Here is a 20,897-nt window from a genome sequence, read left to right on the forward strand (position 1 = left end):
GAGGATGATCGACTAGGGACTCCTTCTAAGTCCGTTTATCCTAACAGGCCCGTGGATAGAATTAAGAGGGATATCGACCTAGAACCAAGGTCGAATAGAGATCGATATCAACCATATAACGGAGACCGTAGAGGCAGCGGATATGAGCAAAACTTTGCGTGGAATGAGAGGAGAAATGATCGAGGTCAAAGTTCACGGGACTCATGAACAAGGGTAGTTTTGACAGGGATGCCGGGCCCAAAGAAGCGCCAGAATTGTCGGAATATAACTTTATAGATGCATCTGCCATCGTATCACCCTTCGAACGTATCAAGGATACTAGATGGCCTCGACCTCTGCAGACCGATCTGTCCCAGAGAACCAAATATGCAAGTATCGTGGAACCCATGGCCATAAAACAGAAGATTGCAGGTAGCTAAGGGAGGAAGTAGCCCGATTGTTCAACGAGGGGCATCTTCGGGAATTCTTAAGCGATCTGGCCAAGAATCACTTCAAAAATAGAGATTCTAGTAGACAGATCAAGCAAGAAGTACCACTGCACGTGATTCACTTGATCATTGGAGGAGTTGATACTCCTCAAAAACTAGTATTAAAATGCACCAAGGTGTCGATCACAAGGGAGAAGCGAACTCGGGATTACGTACCGGAAGGAACCTTGTCTTTCAATGACGAGGATGCAGAAGGGATCGAACAACCCCATAACGACGCACTAGTAATATTTATTCTGATGAATAAGACTCAAGTTAAGTGTGTTTTGATTGATTCAGGTATCTCGGCCAACATAATTCCATCGAGGGTTGTAGAACAGCTCGGCATACAGGATCAGGTTGTACCCGTGGCCCGATTTCTAAACGGCTTCAATATGGCATGTGAAACCACCAAAGGCGAGATAACTTTTCCAGTAAACGTGGCTGGGACCATCCATGAAACGAAATTCCATGTGATCGAGGGCGATATGAGGTATAATGCCCTATTCGGGAGACCGTGGATCCATAACATGAGGGAAGTGCCTTCGACCCTTCACCAGCTTCTAAAGTTCCCACGCTAGAGGGAGTCAAAACAGTCCATAGAGAGAAACCCACCACCAAGGAAATGTTTGCCATCGATGCAGGGATACCGATATCGGCGCTCTCATCAATAAAAGTTCAAGTTCGAAGGGAAAGCAGGAGGTCAAATAGCAACGACAGACACCGGCCTCGACCCAATCAGGGAAATAAGGGATTGACGAGGATGATGACTACGAGGTTCCTCGATCCTTCATAGTCCCCGATAACTTTGATGCCACCAAGTCAACGGTCGAAGAGCTGGATCAAATCGTACTGGTCGAACATCAGCCCGAGCGAAAGGTGTACCCGGGCACGGGGCTAGCCCCCGAGCTCAAGAGAAATCTTATTCAATTCCTTAAAACTAACATGGATTGCTTTGCTTGCTCCTATCTCAATATGATTGGGATCCCACCAGAAATTACCACCCATAAACTGAGCTTGGACCCGAAATTCCATCCGGTGAAGCAATAAAGAATGCCCTAATCCGAGGTCAAACACGCTTTCATCAAAGACGAGGTAACCAAACTTCTCAAAATAGGGTCTATCCGGGAAGTAAAATATCCGGAATGGTTAGCGAACGTAGTAGGAGTCCCTAAGAAGGGAAACAAACTTAGAATGTGTGTAGATTACGAAGACCTAAATAAAGCATGCCCCAAGGATTCTTTTCCTTTGCCTAATATCGATCGTATGATCGATGCCACGGCCGGCCAAGAGATCCTCAGTTTTCTCGACACCTATTCCGGGTACAACCAAATACGGATGAATCCAAAAGACCAGGAAAAGAGCTCGTTCATCACCCAATATGGTACCTACTACTATAATGTAACGCCATTCAGACTAAAAAATCTTTGTGCGACCTATCAACGCCTAGTAAACCAAATGTTCGAAGAACAAATAGGGAAATATATGGAAGTTTATATTGATGACATGCTAGTTAAGTCCATGTGGGCAGAGGACCATTTGAAGTATTTGCAGGAAACTTTCAGTATACTGAAGAAATACAACATGAAGCTCAACCTAGAAAAATGCGCGTTCGGGGTCAGCTCTGGCAAATTTCTCGGCTTCATGGAATCCAATCGAGGAACCGAGATCAACCCCGACAAAATCAAGGCTATCGAGCATATCACGGTAGTAGACAACGTAAAGGTCGTGCAGAGGTTAACAGGGCACATAGTCGCCCTGGGGCGATTCATCTCGAGGTCCTCCAATAAGAGCCATCGGTTCATTTTATTGTTGAAGAAGAAGAATAACTGCACGTGGACTTCAGAATGCCAACAGGCCTTAGAGGATCTTAAACGGTACTTGTCGAGCCCGCTGCTGCTTCACACGCCGAGGGCAGACGAACAACTTTACTTATATCCGATAGTATCGGAGATAGCGATAAGTGGAGTCCTAGTCCGAGAAGAACAAGGTACACAATTACCTATCTATTATATTAGTCGGACCCTAGTTGAAGCCGAAACTAGATATCCTCATCTAGAAAAGTTAGCAGTCGCTTTGATAAGCGTCTCTAGGAAACTAAAACCATACTTTCAATATCATCCCATATGTGTTGTAACAACTTATCCTCTTCGAAATATTTTGCATAAACCCTAACTTTCGGGGCGATTGGCCAAACGGGCCGTAGAACTCAGCGAGTACGATATTGAGTATCGACCCCGAACAACCATCAAGTCTCAAATCTTGGCAGACTTTGTGGTTGACTTCACGCTAGCCCTAGTGCCCGAGGTTGAAAGAGAATTATTAGTCAACTCGGGTACATCTTCGGGGATATGGACCCTCTGTACTGATGGTGCTTCAAACGTAAAGGGGTCCAGACTCGGCATCGTGCTGAAACTACCTACAGGTAACGTGGTTAGACAATCTATTAGAATAGTAAAATTGACTAACAACGAGGCCGAATATGACGCCGTGATTGCAGGTCTCGAACTAGCCAAAGGCTTGGGAGCAGAGGTGATCGAAGCAAAATGCGACTCCCTCCTAGTTGTGAATCAGGTTAAGGGAACCTTTGAAGTTCGAGAGGAACGATTGCAAAGATACTTGGATAGGCTACAAGTAACTCAACGCCGGTTCAAGGAATGGACTTTGCAACATGTGCCTCGAGATCAAAATAGGGAAGCTGATGCCCTCACAAATCTAGGCTCGTCGGTCGAAGACAATGAACTCAATTCATGGGTTGTCGTACAACTCATGAGGTCAGTGGTCGAAGAAGGCCACGCCGAGATAAACTCCACAAGCTTGACCTAGGATTGGAGAAACAAATACATAGAGTATTTGAAGAACGAAAACTTCCTTCAAATCCAAAGGAATCGAGGGCCCTGGGCATGAAGGCAGCTCGATTTAGCTTGTCCGAAGATGGAACCTTACTCAGAAGGATGTCCGAAGGTCCGCTAGCGATATGTCTGGTACCGGGAGATACCAAGTATGTTATGAGGGAAGTCCACAAAGGCACATGTGGGAACCACTCAAGTGCCGAATCACTGGTTCGAAAGGTAATCAGAGCCGGCTATAATTGGATTGATATGGAAAAAGATGCGAAGGAGTTTGTGCAAAAATGTGACAAATGTCAAAGACATGCTCCGATGATTTATCAACCCGGGGAGTTGTTGCATTCAATTTCATCCCCATGGCCATTCATGAGCTGGGCTATGGACATCGTCGGCCCTCTTCCATCGTTAGCAGGCAAGGCTCAATTTGTTTATTTATGACTGACTATTTCTCTAAGTGGGTTGAAGCACAGGCCTATTAGAAGGTCAGGGAGAAAGAAGTCATCGACTTTATTTGGGACCATATCATATGTCGATTCGGAATACCATCCGAAATTGCATGTGATAATAGAAAATAGTTTATCGGTAGCAAGGTGACCAAAATTCTCGAAAGCCTCAAGATCAAAAGGATTTTATCAACACCTTATCACCCTAGTGGGAATGGGCAAGCCGAATCCACCAACAAAACCATAATACAAAACCTCAAGAAAAGGTTGACCGACGATAAAGGAAAATGGAGAGAAGTCCTGCCCGAAGTCCTTTGGGCGTATCGCATAACTTCGAAGTCCAGTACCGGGCTACTCGATTCTCTTTGGTTTATGGCGCCAAAGCTTTAATGCCGGTTGAAGTTGGGAAGCCAAGCATCAGATTTTGATATGCGATGAAGAAATCAAATGACGAGTCCATGAATACGAGCCTGGAACTATTAGATGAACGACGTTAATCTTCCTTTGTTCGATTTGCTGCACAGAAACAACGAATCAAAAGGTATTACAATCTAAGGGCCAACTTTTGATATTTTAATATCGGGGACTTGGTACTGATGAAGGTCATGTTTAACAACCGAAGTCCGAATGAAGGAATGTTGGGTCCAAACTGGGAATGACCATACAAGATTCTCGAGATCACAGGGAAATGATACTATAAGCTCGGAACGATGGGCGGAGAAAAACTACCGAATAATTGGAACGTAACTCATCTCAAACAATATTACGTCTAAGGTATGAACCCATTTCAAATCTTTCTATTTTTTGACTAACACTTGCGGATTATCGACGAGGACCGGTACGAAGCCTTTAGGTCTGAAAGCACGCATTGCACTCTTTTTCCCTTGAACTGTTTTTGTCCCAAATGGGTTTTTCGGCAAGTTTTTTAACGAGGCAATAGTGGATCATGCTACCTTAGAATTGAAGGTCAATCACGAATCGGTATCAAAGACAATGTTCATAGTATCCGAGATTTCTCTACAATCAACCTCGAATACTTGTGGGGGGGGGGGGGTGGAGGGATTACCCTTGGATATTGAATTATTCTAGCAAGGAAATCATTTCGAAATGAAAGGGTCTCAATAGGTAGGATTTATTGTAAGGGCCAAACGGTAAAAACGAACCGTGCCCACATAGATTTCTTGAGCCCTGACATAAAACATGTACGCATGTATGACTATTTTTGACAGGAATAAAGAGAAGTACTTTGATAGAAAAGCGTCCGCCAAACTGTACAGAGAACCAGGTTCTCTATCTGTTCCCACAGTAAGAAACAGACTATAAAACCAAACAGTATAGGAAACCAGGTTCTCCATTTGTTCCCACAGTAAATTGGCACTAAATAAAAAACACAGAGGAATTTTATGTAGAAAACTCCCAGCTCAACGGGATTAAAAACCACGACCTACCCTTGTAGGATTTCAACTTCACTACTGAGCAATCTTTAGATTACAACCTATTGTAACCTAGGAATTAACCTCTTAATCCCTCACTAACTTGTAACTACACTATTACAAGCCACTTTGTAATAACTCTATTACAAAGACTTAATCACTCACTAAGTTGTAACAACACTATTACAAGCCACTTTGTAATACCTCTATTACAAAGACTTCCAACTCGACTAACTCTACACAAGACACAAACACAATGGTTTATGATTTACAAAGGTTTCCTACAAAATGCTTCTAACTAAGCTAAGTAGGAATTACAAGTGAAGAACAAAATAACAAAGACTCAACAAACCTAAGGAATTAAGATATCTTCAATCTTTGGATCTGGTCCTTGAGGTTGCAGTAGCTTTGTTCTTGAGTGATGTGGTGGCTAGCACTTGAGAGAATACAATGATGTAAGCAAGGTAGGTAAAAAGCTTTCTGCAGAAAGGTGACTGCTACACTGTTCCTGCATTGTAGCGTGTGCAGGTAACACTATCCAGCTAGAGAGTTGAATTCGTACAGTCACCTCGAGAACTGGTAGGGATCTGTTTCCTCAGCTATTCCTTCGACTCTAAAGAGTTGAGCCATATCCCAAACTGGAACATTGTAATCTTAAGGTCTTGAGAATGTTTAAAGCTGTAGAGTTGACTATACGACGACCAGGCGAGCTGATCCATATTTGTTCCCTCTGCTGTTCCCTTATCTGATTTCGTTGAGAATTGAACCAGACATCTGACTGGTTACTCTGAACGCAAGAGAACTAATTGTATCAGGTTCCTTATCTGTTTTTCTCATGAAGTTTGTCAAATCATCAAAACAAAAGATGCATAACTTATCATAATTTCCTTGAAACTATTTAAAGTCTTGGAAAAATTTCCACTTTACAACCCCATACTTTCGATCTATTATGGAAACGAGCCCAAAGGCCGATTGAAACCAGAGTTCGGATAATCACTCCCACACTCGGGACAGCTGTTTATAAAATAAAGTGGAATAGATCGAAATATTGAATGTCGAGGGCATAAGACCTCTTAGGCAACCCTCCAAATTTAAAGGCCACGGCCATACCCGCCCGAGGACTGTTATCTTAGGCAAGCCTGGATAAGTCGGGAAAGCAAGCTCACTGGTCTACACCCGAACTAAAAGGCTACGTCCAATTTAACACGGTTCGGAGACGTCCGAAATCCATAACAAATATAGCCCTTCGAAAAAGAAAAAATTCTTTCACAACCGTTTCTAAAGGCTACCCTCGGCAGAATCTTAAACTTAAGATATTTTCGGGAAAAAACTTTGGTAACACCGAACCCTGATAACGCCTTAACCCAGAATGGCAATAAAGGCAAGGTTTGTTCGAACCCACGAACACAAACTTATTATTTTGTGCTAAGGCATTCCAACCTTTGTGAATACAAGCAGTAAAACAAAGGAAAAATTTTAGAGCCGAAAAGGGTGGAAAGCCTTATATATAAACAATCTTTTTACAAAGGCCAAATCGGCCAAATACAAAACTTACAAAGGCCTAAGGGCTACTTTTACTTCGCGTTTGAGAGATCATTCTCACTCGACTAGAAAGCCTAAGGGCTACATTATTTCGAGTTCGAGCAGGTCCTCACTCGATCATTAAGCTTGAGAGCTACAAACAAGAAACTTCTCTCTCATCCATTTTGGCTTGGTCTACTTCGGTGACCAAGCATCGGAGATATTCAGACACCCATATGGGGGCAGAAAGAACCCGAGCATCCTCCGGAACCGAGACGATAATTGATCGCTTACGCCCGGGATCGATACTAGGGGCCGGAAATTAATTGGTCAGTATAAAGCTCGAGGAATCCTCACTCGAGGTCTTCCTTGGTACATCCACGTCACCCAGGCCAGTGACATCTTCCACTAAAACAAAATAGCCATGGAAAGGGTCTTCTGTTCCATGTACCCCTTCCCGTGGCAAGTCTCCACCACCTGAGCGTCATGCAGCATCGACTCAATGAATGATGGAAACGAGGGGGAATCTACGATATATACCACCCCAAGTAAATCTTTTGGGATACCTCCTTCATCTCGGGGAGCCTCGAGCATGCTGCCTACACCAGCATCGACCGCCTCCTCAATAGCCTTCTCACCTCGAGGTAAAGCGTCTTCAGCTCTTTCTGGCTCGGGGACTTCATCAAATCAAGGCAGAGCAGTTTCAGCTCCCGCCGCCCCAGTAGTTCCTTGAATCTCGGTGCCAGCTCGCACACGGGCCACCAGCCCGGAGTCTTCATCTTCTTCTTCTTCTTTAGCCTCATATACCTTAGCCGTTGGACTGACTCCAAACTTAGAGGGATGACATTCCCCTTGGGTTTACAGGCCGTTTTCTTCTGGGGTTTCTGCCCCTTAGAGTTCGTGGAAGTCGAAATCCTTTTCCTCTTTTTCTCCTTCACCGGCTTCGAGATAGATGGTGGGGGATGGATTTCTTCATCACCAGACGGGGGCCTCAATTGTACGTCCTTCTCGAGGCTCACAAAAGGAAAAAGTCGAGGAAGCTCGATACGAGACCGGAACAATAACCGTTCTAAGAAAGAAAATTACCGTGGTTACGGGCCTCCCATTGATCCTTTGATAACTCTGTCCAAGCACGCTCGGAGTAAGACTTCTGCGACACTAAGCCCTCTACCCATTGCCTGAGATCGGGGATTACTTTCGGCACATGGGCCACAGCTGCAACACAAAATATATAGATGAGGAAAGATGATGAGAAGTAAACGGCAAAGTTAGATATTCAAGGCAAAGCAATACTTATTCATGTTCCATTTTTCAAGAAACGACATGTCTTCGACAGTGATTAGGTCCGAAGTCCTTATTCTGAAAAATCAGCCCATCCAACCTCGGTCTCGGGTCTCGTCTATGCTCGAGAATGGGGGTTTGGTGGCTCGACGGTAAAGCTTGATCAATCATCCTCGATAAAGCCGGGGAATGTAGAGACGTATAAGATGATCAAGGGTAAAAGTATGTGATGTTCTTAACGTCAATACCACACAAGAGGGGGGTGATTTGTGTGGTACCCAATTTTCGCTCTAGAAGAACCTGGTTCTTCTAGGTGTACTAACTACTAATGTTTGCAGAATAATAAGTACATAAAATAAAGAACACAGAGATTTTTACGTGAAAAACACCTGGCTCAAAAGGTGAAAAACCCACGACCTGCTACTCAGTAGGATTTTCCCAAACTTCTACTAAAATCACTGAGCCAAAACAGCATTTACAAAACTCTTTGTAAACCTAAGGATTAACTCTAATCCCGTTGTAGCACACAGCCTCAACTGTTGCGACAACTTTAAGTTAGCATATAACATGAACACTCTAAGTACCTAATACAATTGCTTCTATGAAAGCTGAAAGGTACAAGTTTGAATCACCTACTACAATTGAACTAGAAATAAAGAAAGACACAATGAAATTGGTTCTTCTATCTCGTTCAAGTATCTTCAGGAGTGCACACTCAAATCTCACATAAATTGCTTGCAAAATCGCCTTGCTCTTTTGTTTCAGTTTAGTTTAACTTCTGCGTTTGTGCACTCCCGGTAAAAGAGAACAATCGCTGTTCTTTAATAGGTTAGTAATTAGAGTTTGATTGGGACTCAATTGCTGATCTTCCATCGAAGTTGAGTCCTTGAACATCACAAACTCCAACACTATCTTTTATCCGGATTGTGTTCTCTTCACATAAGGAGACTCTCTCCCTTTATCCAATATGCAACCTTTTCGATCATTTCAGGAGATATTGCTGCTTAATCAATGTGACTTATCTCCTTTACGTGCATCTCACATGTGTAGGTTGATCATGATTGTGCTTCACATGATGGACCTGGTCCATGACTGAGTTTATTTGTCATTCTTCAAAACTTCACCTGTTCCTGGGCCAACAAATTCTCCCTTTTTGATGATGACAAACTATGTGCTTTTTACCGATTCAAAGCCTGTAAGAACTCAGCTTAACCATCAACACTAAATGTAAAAAATTCATTTATCGTTAAGGACCATGGTAATTAGGTTATAAACATCACATTTTTCAGAATATATAAAGCACAAGATCTCTTCCCCCTTTTGGTATCATCGAAAAGTTGCATACACAACGTGAATCCCAGATTTTAATAAATACTCATGGCCACTGGGACAACTGCAAGTGCAATCATGGTGCAATCATTAGTAATCAATAAACATATTTAAACTATCAAGGTTAGAATAAGCATTGAACAAGAGAAAACAACAGTTGTCATTGATAGAGATATGTTGCCACCAACAGTCCACAAAAAGAAAGAAAACATTCAACCATGAGAAAAAAAAAGAAAAATTCCTAATCTTGGTCACTGGGGGTACTAGACAAGTTCAGGGTCCTAAGGTTTGGAGGAACTGGAGGGTTGGGTTTGGAGAAGATTCAGCATGTTCTGAAGAATTCCATCATTCTTCTCCTTTTCTTTGGCAAGCTCAATTCTAAGACCGTCCCTCTCAGTTTCCACTTCAACCACACGAACCTTGAGCCTAGCAATTTCAGCATGCTTAGCTGTATATTCCTGAACCAAAGTCCTAACTTTGCTGTTGATGGGTGTCTTCAGAGATGAACCGGGTTCAACTGGAATGGCATGGACTGGATAGTCACAGGCAAGAAGAGTTTTGATGCCAAAGTGTTCCTTGCTCGAGGCCATTTCCCATTTCTTTAGAGGCACATTCAGCCTATCCAAAACTGTGGTCAATATGAAGCCATATGGAGTAGCGTGAGCCTTGGAGCCATTTATGACCCTGTCTAGCAATTTGACAATGAGGGCGGGCCAGTTGATTTGCTTTCCTCTCTCCAGGTAATCCATAAGAACCAGGTCCATGTAGTTAGCAATGTGCCTTCTTTCTTGTCTAGGCAATAAGCCTTTGTTGACAAACACAAACACCACCTTGTGCTCAGGCCTCATCTCACTTTTCTGCACAGCCCTGGCTTCATTCACTTCCTCAGAATCACAGAACCTATTGATGATTTCAACGGCAAGGGAGGGAGTCCAGGCATGGCCACCTTTGCCTAGTATAGTCATCAAACCCTTCAGAGGGTTTGTCCAGAATCTCTCCCAGTTTCTCTACATCAAACTTCACTGGGACTCCCTTCACCAGGCTACTAACAACTCCATCCTTAACAGCAGCATTTGCCATAAACTCAATCAACTCATTTCTGGCTAGCCTGCCATCCATCTGAAGAACCATGTCCTTCCAGCCTTGAGCAGCTAAAGAATCTATCAATCTCATCATCCCTGGTTCCACCAGGTCCTTCAACAATCTTCCTTTTAAAAATTTTCTTCTGCCAAACATGGCAAACATGTCCTGCTCCTTCTCAGATTCATTCTCTTCTTCTTCTCCACTCCAGACATCATCATCTGAAACTTTTTTTTTTAGCTTTCACTGTAGATCTTGTCCTCTTGGCTAGTTATCACGCCCCAAAAACAGAGGGACATGACCGGTGCTCGACCGGGTAGCCCCAGTCAAGTGGACCTGGGTGCCTTTCCTATCCCACGTGTTACCCCGTATTTTCATTACTCCTTAGTCAAAAGAAATAGCCACTATAATTAAAAACACCTTCTTATGAAATATACAATAACAAACATGATTACCTAGCATGGTTCACAAATTACATCGTCCAACATACAAAATACATTTTACAGAAGTTCGTAACCCATATTTCCTGTCTACGAAGCCTCTAAGGATACAAAAGGATAATACAGTACCTGTCGGGAACAAGGCTCCGGCTATACCTTACACAAAAACCAAAATAAGACTCCGGAGTAAACAGCGGCCTGAGTCATGCAGGGCCCCGAAGGAAAGGGGCTCACCAATGTAGCTGACAGAGGATGAAGGGGGAGCTACGGTCGGTGGACTGGAGTGCCTGCTATGGATCCACCTACAATCATAACACGAATGTAGCGCCCCCAGCAAAAGAGACGTCAGTACATTTGAATTGTACTGGTATGTATGAACAAACTTTCCCTAAGCAAACTCAAACCATACACAAGTAACAAGTAATAATGGAATCAACAACCAAATACACATGAAAGGAAACAATCAAGCCAAACAAATTTGCAATCTCTCCATTTCCCCTTCAACAAGTTTTCACATCAATGATTTCACAACTTTTTCTCATATTTTCATTTCAATAGTAATATCGATCACTTTCCATCCTTATTATCTCGGCCACCCTTATTTCCTCGGCCACCCTTATCACCACAACCCACACCTTATTACTTCGTGTTGCGGCGCGCAACCCGATCCCACCGAACAATCACAATTCAAAACAATGCCACAACAAATACAATTCACAAAGATCAACAACAATTCTCAAGGAATAACAACAACAATTCCCAAAGAGCAACAACAACAATTGACAGGAACTTCCATAGACATCAATACCATTTCCATCGTATTCCACATCTCATATGCTTTTCATGTTACAACGAGAATTTCCCCCGACAAGCCATATATGTTATTACCTCAGTTGTTCCAATTACATCAATTACCATTTCCTTCCATCATTTGTTTCACAATTCTTACCACATAGCACATTCACAATCACACACTTGGTTTATAGCCAATTACTTACATCATTACATCGAAAGACATAACCACAAACACTCAACCGTACCAATCACAAGAATTTCACAGACAATCCACGTAGAAATCACCTACCAAGCACTCGAACACCAAACAAGGTGATTTTACAAAGGTCAAAGTTAGCCATACATACCTGGAGCCGAATTCCCTTTTTAATTTCTACTTTCAACTTTACCAAAAAGTCTAGCAACGTCAATCTAGTGCACAAATTAACACATATTTCTTAGAATCAAAGTTCACAATCACATCCCAAACACATTTAGATTGCCAACCCTCCTTTGTATAATTCTTTACTCCCACCCAATTCCTCTTACTAGGTTTTAGGTTTTAAAAAGGCATGCATGTATGTATCAACCTCTATTATCAAGAATCAATGCATGACGATTACCCCCCCCCCCCCCTTAATTAAACCTGAAAACTTGTGAAAATGGTTTAGGGATTTTACCCGCAAGAATGGGGATGAAGATAATCGCTTTTAAATTTCCCGGCCCGGATAGTTTGGAAGAGTCAAATTTGAAGAAGGTGACTTTCTCTCTCAAGAACCCTCTCTTCCTCTCTCTTATTTTGTTCAGGAACTTGTTAAAAATCAGGGGGTGGGGTGTTCTATTAAAAAGGGGGTCGGGTTTAAATTTTAGAAAATTAGGAGTCCGAGTCAGATCTACGGTCGCACTTTGCGATCGCAGATCCGAAATGCGGTCCGCAGAATGGACCGAAAAAAGTGTTCCAAAAACCCGATTCCACTATTTGGGTATGCGGCGGAAATGCGGTCCGCATACACGGTTTGCGGTCGCATAATGCACCGCATTTTTGACCTCAAATTTGACTGACACGCTGACTCACTTTGCGGTGGAAATGCGGTCCGCATATCAGTTATGCGGTCGCATAATGAACCGCATTTTGACCTTAATGTTAACCAAACCACTGACTCATTATGCGGTGGAAATGCGGTCCGCATACTTGATTTGCGACCGCATTCTGGACCGCAAAACAGCACTCTTCTGGAAAAACTTGGTTCTTTGATTTTTAAACAAGCTCGTCGCGAAGAGTTTTACACATTCCCAACACATATCCGGACCCTGACCCTACGAGCTACTGGGTTTTGAGCACACATTTTTCACGGGGCCTTACATTCTCCCCCACTTAAAATCATTCGTCCTCGAATGAGGATTTTGAAAAAATCAGTTGGTTTTGAAATCATGATATGCAGACTCCCAATTTCACTAACTCCCATATTTTAGAAAAATTTTGCCAAAGTTTCCTTTATAATTTGGACATATCTACCTATCAGAGAGCCCCCGAAACACAATTCCAAGGACCATTACACAATTACAACTATCCCTACAGCTGGTATACAATTCATTATCTCAAGAATTGCACATATTCAATCACTTGCTACATTTTGAACATAAATTGGTCACTTCAATGAGTCCCACATAATTTAACCGCTTCAACATACTACATGCATGTAATTAAATCATTACCAATCTACACTACCATTAGCTGCTTACTTATCACGTGAGTTTGTATAAAACATTCATTTACCAAAAAGAGGTTCACATGACTTGAACAATCACAACACATACCATTCTTACACCACTAGAGGGATTTGAATAGTAAGGCATTTAGGAAGAAAAGGTGGGGCGTCTTTGTACAAGATTAAACACAGCATCAGTTTGTTTAGGGATAAGAGTTCGCATGATTACTACTAGACTTGCTCAAACAGATGGGGATATTTTTCCTTCATTTCCTTTTCCGCTTCCCATGTGGCTTCCTCAACTTGTTGACTTCGCCATAATGCTTTAACTGAAGCAACTTCCTTATTTCTCAATTTACGGACTTGCCTATCAAGAATAGCAACTGGAACCTCTTTGTATGACAACTCTTCATTAACCTCGATAGTCTCGACTGGAACAATGGTGGATGGATCCCCAACCACTTTCTTCAACATGGACACATGGAACACCGGGTGCACTAACGACATTTCAGGAGGCAATTCCAGCCTATAGGCCACCTGCCCTACCCTCTGAGCGATCCGATACGGCCCAACATACCTAGGACTCAACTTCCCTTTTTTCCCGAATCGCATGACTCCCTTCATAGGAGATACCCTCAAGAACACCCAATCATCAACTTGAAATTCCAATTCCCTTCGACGAACGTCCGCATAGGATTTCTGGCGACTCTGAGCAGTTTTCATCCTTTCCTGAATGATTTTAACCTTCTCCATAGCCTAGCGCACGAGATCTGGCCCTATCAATCCCGCTTCACCCACTTCAAACCACCCAATCGGAGACCTACACCTCTTTCCGAACAATGCCTCAAATGGGGCCATCTGAATGCTAGCATGAAAGCTGTTATTGTAAGCAAACTCTATAAGTGGAAAGTGATCATCCCAATTACCTTTGAAATCCAAGACACAAGCCCGCAACATATCTTCAAGCGTTTGAATAGTCCGTTCTGCTTGACCGCCAGTCTGTGGATGGAAAGCCGTGCTAAGATTTACCTGAGTACCCAAACGTTGCTAAAATTTCTTCCAAAAGTTAGCTGTGAATTGGGCCCCTCGATCTGAGATAATAGAAAGTGGAGTGCCATGAAGTCTTACTATTTCCTTGATATACAACTTAGCATATTGCTCCGCAGTATCGGTGGACTTGACTAGCAAAAAGTGAGCTGATTTGGTGAGTCGATCCACTATTACCCAAATTGAGTCAAATTCGCGCTGAGTGCGAGGTAGCCCCACCACGAAATCCATGTTGATCATTTCCCATTTTCACATTGGTTTTTCCATAAGCTGAGTTAACCCACCGGGCCGCTGATGCTCCGCTTTTACTTGCTGACAATTCGGACATTTAGATACAAAGTCCGCCACACCCCTCTTCATGCTCTTCCACCAATAAATCTCCTTGAGATCATGACACATTTTCATAGAACCTGGGTGCACGGAATACCTGGAATTATGAGCCTCCGCCATGACCCTCTCCCGAAGCTTATCCATATCCGGAACACATAGCCTACCTTGACATCGCAATACACCATCCTCGCCGCCGAGTGAAAATGCCGATGTCTTGTTATTCAAAACTGCTTCCTTCATCTGAGCCAAATGCTGGATCAGTAAACTGATTTTCCTTGACTTCCGCTACAAGTGACGATTCTGCCCCATTATGCACCATAACATCCCCCTCGCCCGAGGCCAAAATGCAAACCCCAAGACTGGCCAATTGATAAACCTCCCGAGCCAAGGGCCTTTGATCCGCTCCCAAATGAGCCAAACTACCCATAGACTTCCGACTGAGGGCGTCGACCACCACGTTCGCCTTTCCTGGATGGTACAAAATGTTCATATCATAATCTTTGAGCAATTCTAACCACCGCCGCTGCCTTAAATATAATTCTTTCTGCTTGAACAAATACCGGAGGCTGTTGTGGTCTGAGAACACATCCACGTGGATCCCATAAAGATAATGCCACCATATTTTCAAAGCAAAAACAACTGCCGCAAACTCCAAATCATGCGTCGGATAATTCTTCTTGTGATTCTTGAGCTGCCTTGAAGCATACGCTATATGATGATAGGCTATAATTACGTATTTTAGTCGCTTATTACACTCTAATTTACTGCACTTTAATTGAGTTTGCACTTTAATCGCTAGTGTGTTGCACTAATGGTGTGTTTTATGCCTTGTAGGAGTGATTCCGAGCTATGTAGATGTTATGGAATGAATTCAAGTGATTTGAAGCTGTAAAGTTTGAGACAGTGTGCAATATGCCTACTAGAGTCTTCGCGCATAACTATGCGCATATTCCTTGACATTCTGCATCCAGCTACTTGGTATATATACATGGAAAAATGGTATTTTGAAGGGAGGAGGACGTTTTTGAGAGAAAACACAAGCACAGAGCCGCCGTGGAGGCCGGGTTTCATCTTTTCTTCCACCAACTTATTCTTTTTATGTTTCTTTGTATGATTTGTTGTTTTGCTACCATGTCTATGTGGAGCTAAACTCCACGTTCTAGGTTTGTGGTTCTTTCATGACTATTGTTATACGGATATTGATTTTGATTGCTTAGTTTATCATATTGGTTTATTTATTCAATCCTGCATTTAATTATTTGATTGCTTGATCACCAATTGAATACTATCTACGAATCTAGAGTTGAACTCGAAAGTGGGAATTCTAGATTGCATATAGGATTGAGTAGAGCAAGTTCTTGAACCTGGGTATCGGGGAACGGATTCGCAATTAGGATAGACATATACCTAATTGCCTTGCTTGGTTGAAATACAGGAATTATAAATGCGTTCTTGTTGATTCTAACTCCATAGAAATATAGGCGTTAGGTTAGCTTGAATAGGCGAGTAAGAACTCAACAGACTCTTAAGCAATATTAACCCTGTCAACCAATAAACAAGATAAATTAGTTGGTCAATTCATTTGAAGAATACAATAGGAATGTTAGATAGCCCATAACCCTAGATCGTTTTCATTACATTGATATCATAAAAATCTGCTCTTCCTCTATTTAAAGTTCATTATTTATATTTCTTTATTTAATTAGTTTAGAATCAAATATTTCTAGGTTTAATTCTTGTTTAGATAATCAGGATAGTCTAATTTAGTTAATAGTTAATCACAAGTCCTCGTGGGTTCGACATCTGACTTTTAGTCACTTTATTACTTGACGACCGCGTATACTTGCGTGTGCGTTTGGCCGCAACACTATAACCTTCCTATGTTGCATCAACGCACACCCCAAACCAATCCTGGAGGCATCGCGATAAACCACAAATCCTTCTGTGCCTTCCGGCAAGGCCAATATTGGTGCCGAGGTCAACCTTGACTTCAATTCCTGAAAACTTTTCTCACAAGAGTCGGACCATTGGAACTTAACTGCTTTCTGCGTCAACTTAGTCAATGGGGAGGCGTGGGTAGAGAATCCCTCCACAAACCTCCGATAATACCCTGCTAAACCGAAGAAGTTGCGAATCTCCGTCGGGGTCGTGGGTCTGGGCCAATCTTTCACTGCTGCAATCTTCTGGGGGTCTACCTGAATCCCTTCACTTGAGACAACATGACCCAAAAAGATAACGGATTCCAACCAAAACTCACATTTCGAAAATTTAGCATACAACTGGTGCTGATGAAGATTCTGCAAAACTGCCCTGAGGTGACCGGCATGATCCTCCCAGCTCCGCGAATAAACAAGGATGTCGTCAATGAAAACAATCACGAAAGAGTCTAGAAATGGCTTGAAGACCCGATTCATAAGATCCATAAAAGATGTAGGGGCGTTGGTTAGCCCAAAAGACATGACCAAGAATTCAAAGTGACCATAGCGAGTTATAAAAGCGGTCTTGGGAATATCCTGCTCCTTAATCTTCAATTGGTGATACCCGGACCGTAGATCAATTTTGGAGAAGAACCTTGCACCTTGCAATTGGTCGAACAAATCATCTATCCGAGGCAAAGGATATTTATTCTTGATGGTGACTTTGTTGAGCTGACGATAATCAATACACATCCAGAGCGACCCATCCTTCTTCCTGACAAAGAGAACCGGAGCACCCCACGGCGACACAGTCGGCCGTATAATCCCCTTTTCTAACAAATCCTTCAGCTGCTCCTTTAACTCCCTTAACTCTGCTGGAGCCATTCTGTACGGTGGAATAGATATTGGCAGCGTATCTGGCAATACATCAATCCCAAAATCAATCTCCCTATCTGGCGGAATTCTTGGAAGCTCGTCCGGAAACACTTCAAGAAACTCATTCACGACTGGCACAGACTCGGGGGTAGACACTTCTGAAGTGAGGTCCGCCACTCGGACCAAATGATAGATACATCCCTTCTTAATCATCTTTGAAGCATAAAGGTAGGAAATAAACCTACCCTTCGACACCACACCATTTCCCTTCCACTCAATAACTGGCTCATTAGGAAACTCGAGTCTCATGACTCTCGTTCGGCAGTCAAGTTTAGCAAAGCACGAATAAAGCCAGTCCATACCCATAATCACATCGAAATCCACCATTCCAAGCTCGATAAGATCGACTGTGGTAACACGACAACATACCGTGACAACACAAATCCTATAAACTCGCGAGGCTGTGATAGAATCACCAACCGGAGTCGATACGGAGAACGGCTCATGAAGTTGTTCGGGTTCTATCCCAAAGCTTGATGCAATGAATGGGGTGACATAAGACAAGGAGGACCCCGGATCAATAAGAGCATAACAATCAATGGCCTGAACAGACAAGATACCTGTAACTACATCTGGAGAAGCCTCTGCACTCTGACGACCACTCAAAGCATAGAACTCGCTGGGTCCACCTCTACCACGAGCTCCACCCCTAACTGTACCACGTCTTGCTGGGGCTGGAGGACGCACAGGTGATGCGGCGACTAAGGAACCGGATGACTGAGCAGATCCCCTACCCATGCCCTGACTGGGCACACGATAGTCCCGCTGGATATGACCTCTAACCCCGCATCTGAAACACAGCGGGATATCCAAATAACAAGTCTCTGTATGAAATCTCCCACACTTGGGGCATGGAGCCCGCCCCTGCAGCTGTGATCTCTCTCCTGAACGATCGGACTGATGGGGTCTCCTACCGTCTGAACCTGGTCTCATGTGGCTGCTCCGCTGATAACTGTGCAAAGATGGTGGTGCGCTTGCTGAGGACTGAGTATATGACTGGGATGGCCCTGATGGCCCTCTCCCCTGAGCTGATCTCCCTGAGTGACCTACTGATCGGGCCCTGCTGTTACTCTCCCTTTCCTCCTGTATCTTCAACTTGGTAGCCTCTGTGGCCTGAGCGAACCCCACAATCTTTCCATAATTCATATCCGAGTGTAAGGCCGTTGTAGCAGCCTCATTCACCACCAAGGGACTAAGACCCTGAACGAATTGCCGAACTCGAGCATCCATGGTCGACACTAACTGAGGTGCATACTTGGACAATCTCTCAAACTCCATGTGGTACTCCCAAACACTCATACTGCCCTGCTTGAGGACCTCAAACACAGTGGCACGGGCTTCCACTGTCTCGGCAGGCAAGAAATGGTCCATAAATGCATCTACAAACTCATCCCATCTGGCCGGAGGTGTTCCCTCCCCACGGGAATCCTCCCACATCTCGAACCACGAATACGCTGCTCCCCTCAACCTGTATGAAGCCAACTCAACTCCCTCTATCTCTGAAGCCTTCATCACTCGAAGGTTCTTATACATCTCATCAAAGAAATCCTGGGGATCGGCCTCTGGGTCTATGCCTGAGAACTCTGGAGGGGCTTACCGCAGAAACTGGTTGACTCTGGAACTGGCGGAGTCTCCCTGTTCGCTGGAGGATGTAGGGGCATCATGAGATCTCTGGGCCTGAGCGGCCACTAGCTGGGTCAACATACGGATGGCTCCTCTAAGGTCCTCATCAGGAACCCCAGGACCGGAAGCTGGAACTGCATCAGAATTAGGAATACCGGTAGGAGGGATGGTAGCACCCTCTACCGCAGCTGGAACAGGAATACTCTAATCTGGAATAGATGGGTTAGGTTGATTCAAGGCCGGGGAGTCACTCTCACACGCGGCATCAGGTACATGATTCATAGCCTCACTCGGGGTGGCATTGGCCCCAAGGCCGAGTCTAGATCTCTTCTTAGGTGCCATTACTGAAAAATTCGGAACAGAGCACGAGTTAGACATAGATATTTCCACTTTTCACTTCACCGCACGATATAGAATAACAAGGAAGAGGGTAATTTCCTAAATGTCCATGCAGCCCCCTACTTATAGATGTGGTCGACAACATACCGATAAGAAGGGCTCTACTAGACACGGCTCCGAGACATCCTAGGACTCCTTTAAAACCTTAGGCTCTGATACCAAGTTTGTCACGCCCCAAAAACCTAGGGACATGACCGGCGCTACCGGGTAGCCCAGTCAAGCGGACCTGGGTGCCTTTCAGATCCCACGTGTTACCCCGTATTTTCATTACTCCTTAATCAAAAGAAATATCTATTATAATTAAAACACCTTCTTACGAAATATACAATAACAAACATGATTACCTAGCGTGGTTTACAAATTACATCGCTCAACATACAAAATACATTTTACATAAGTTCGTAACCCACATTTCCTGTCTACGGAGCCTCTAAGGATACAAAAGGATAATACAGTACCTGCCAGGAACAAGGCTCCGGCGGTACCTTACACAAAACCAAAATAAGACTCCAGAGTAAACAGCGGCCTATGCCACGCAGGGCCCCGAAGGAAAGGGGCTCACCAATGCAGCTGACGGAGGATGAAGGGGGAGCTACGGTCGGTGGACTGGAGTGCCTGCTATGGATCCACCTACAATCATAACACGAATGTAGCGCCCCCGGCAAAAGGGATGTCAGTACAATTGAATTGTACTGGTATGTATGAACAAACTTGCCCTAAGCAAACTCAAACTATACACAAGTAGCAAGTAATAATGGAATCAACAACTAAATACACATGAAAGGAAACAATCAAGCCAAACAAATTTGCAATCTCTCCATTTCCCCTTCAACAATTTTTCACATCATTGATTTCACAACTTTTTCTCATATTTTCATTTCAATAGTGATATCGATCACTTTCCATCCTTATTACCTCAGCCACCCTTATTTCCTCGGCCACCCTTATCACCACAACCCACACCTTATTACTTCGTGTTGCGGCGTGCAACCCGATCCCACCGAACAATCACAATTCACAAACAATGCCACAACAAATACAATTCACAAAGATCAACAACAATTCTCAAGGAATAACAACAACAATTCTTAAAGAGCAACAACAACAATTGACAAGAACTTCCATAGACATCAATACCATTTCCATCGTATTCCACATCTCATATGCTTTTCAAGTTACAACGAGAATTTCCCCCGATAAGCCATATATGTTATTACCTCACGTTGTTCCAATTTACATCAATTACCATTTCCTTCCATCATTTGTTTCACTAATTCTTACCACATAGCACACTTCACAATCACACTACCTAGGTTTTAC

The 20,897-nt window shown here is 43.5% G+C and overlaps 1 protein-coding gene across 1 annotated transcript; it reads left to right on the top strand.

The window, feature by feature from the left end:
• The first annotated feature begins 203 nt into the window (after positions 1–203).
• On the top strand, positions 204–3,754 carry LOC109238001. Its single transcript, XM_019404425.1, has 5 exons — positions 204–411; positions 768–960; positions 2,090–2,457; positions 2,968–3,241; positions 3,316–3,754. The coding sequence occupies exons 1-5, from the start codon at positions 204–206 to the stop codon at positions 3,752–3,754; spliced, it is 1,482 nt and encodes a 493-aa protein (XP_019259970.1).
• Positions 3,755–20,897: the final 17,143 nt, after the last annotated feature.

The sequence above is a fragment of the Nicotiana attenuata genome, unplaced genomic scaffold (assembly GCF_001879085.1).
Source record: "Nicotiana attenuata strain UT unplaced genomic scaffold, NIATTr2, whole genome shotgun sequence".
NCBI lineage: Eukaryota > Viridiplantae > Streptophyta > Magnoliopsida > Solanales > Solanaceae > Nicotiana > Nicotiana attenuata.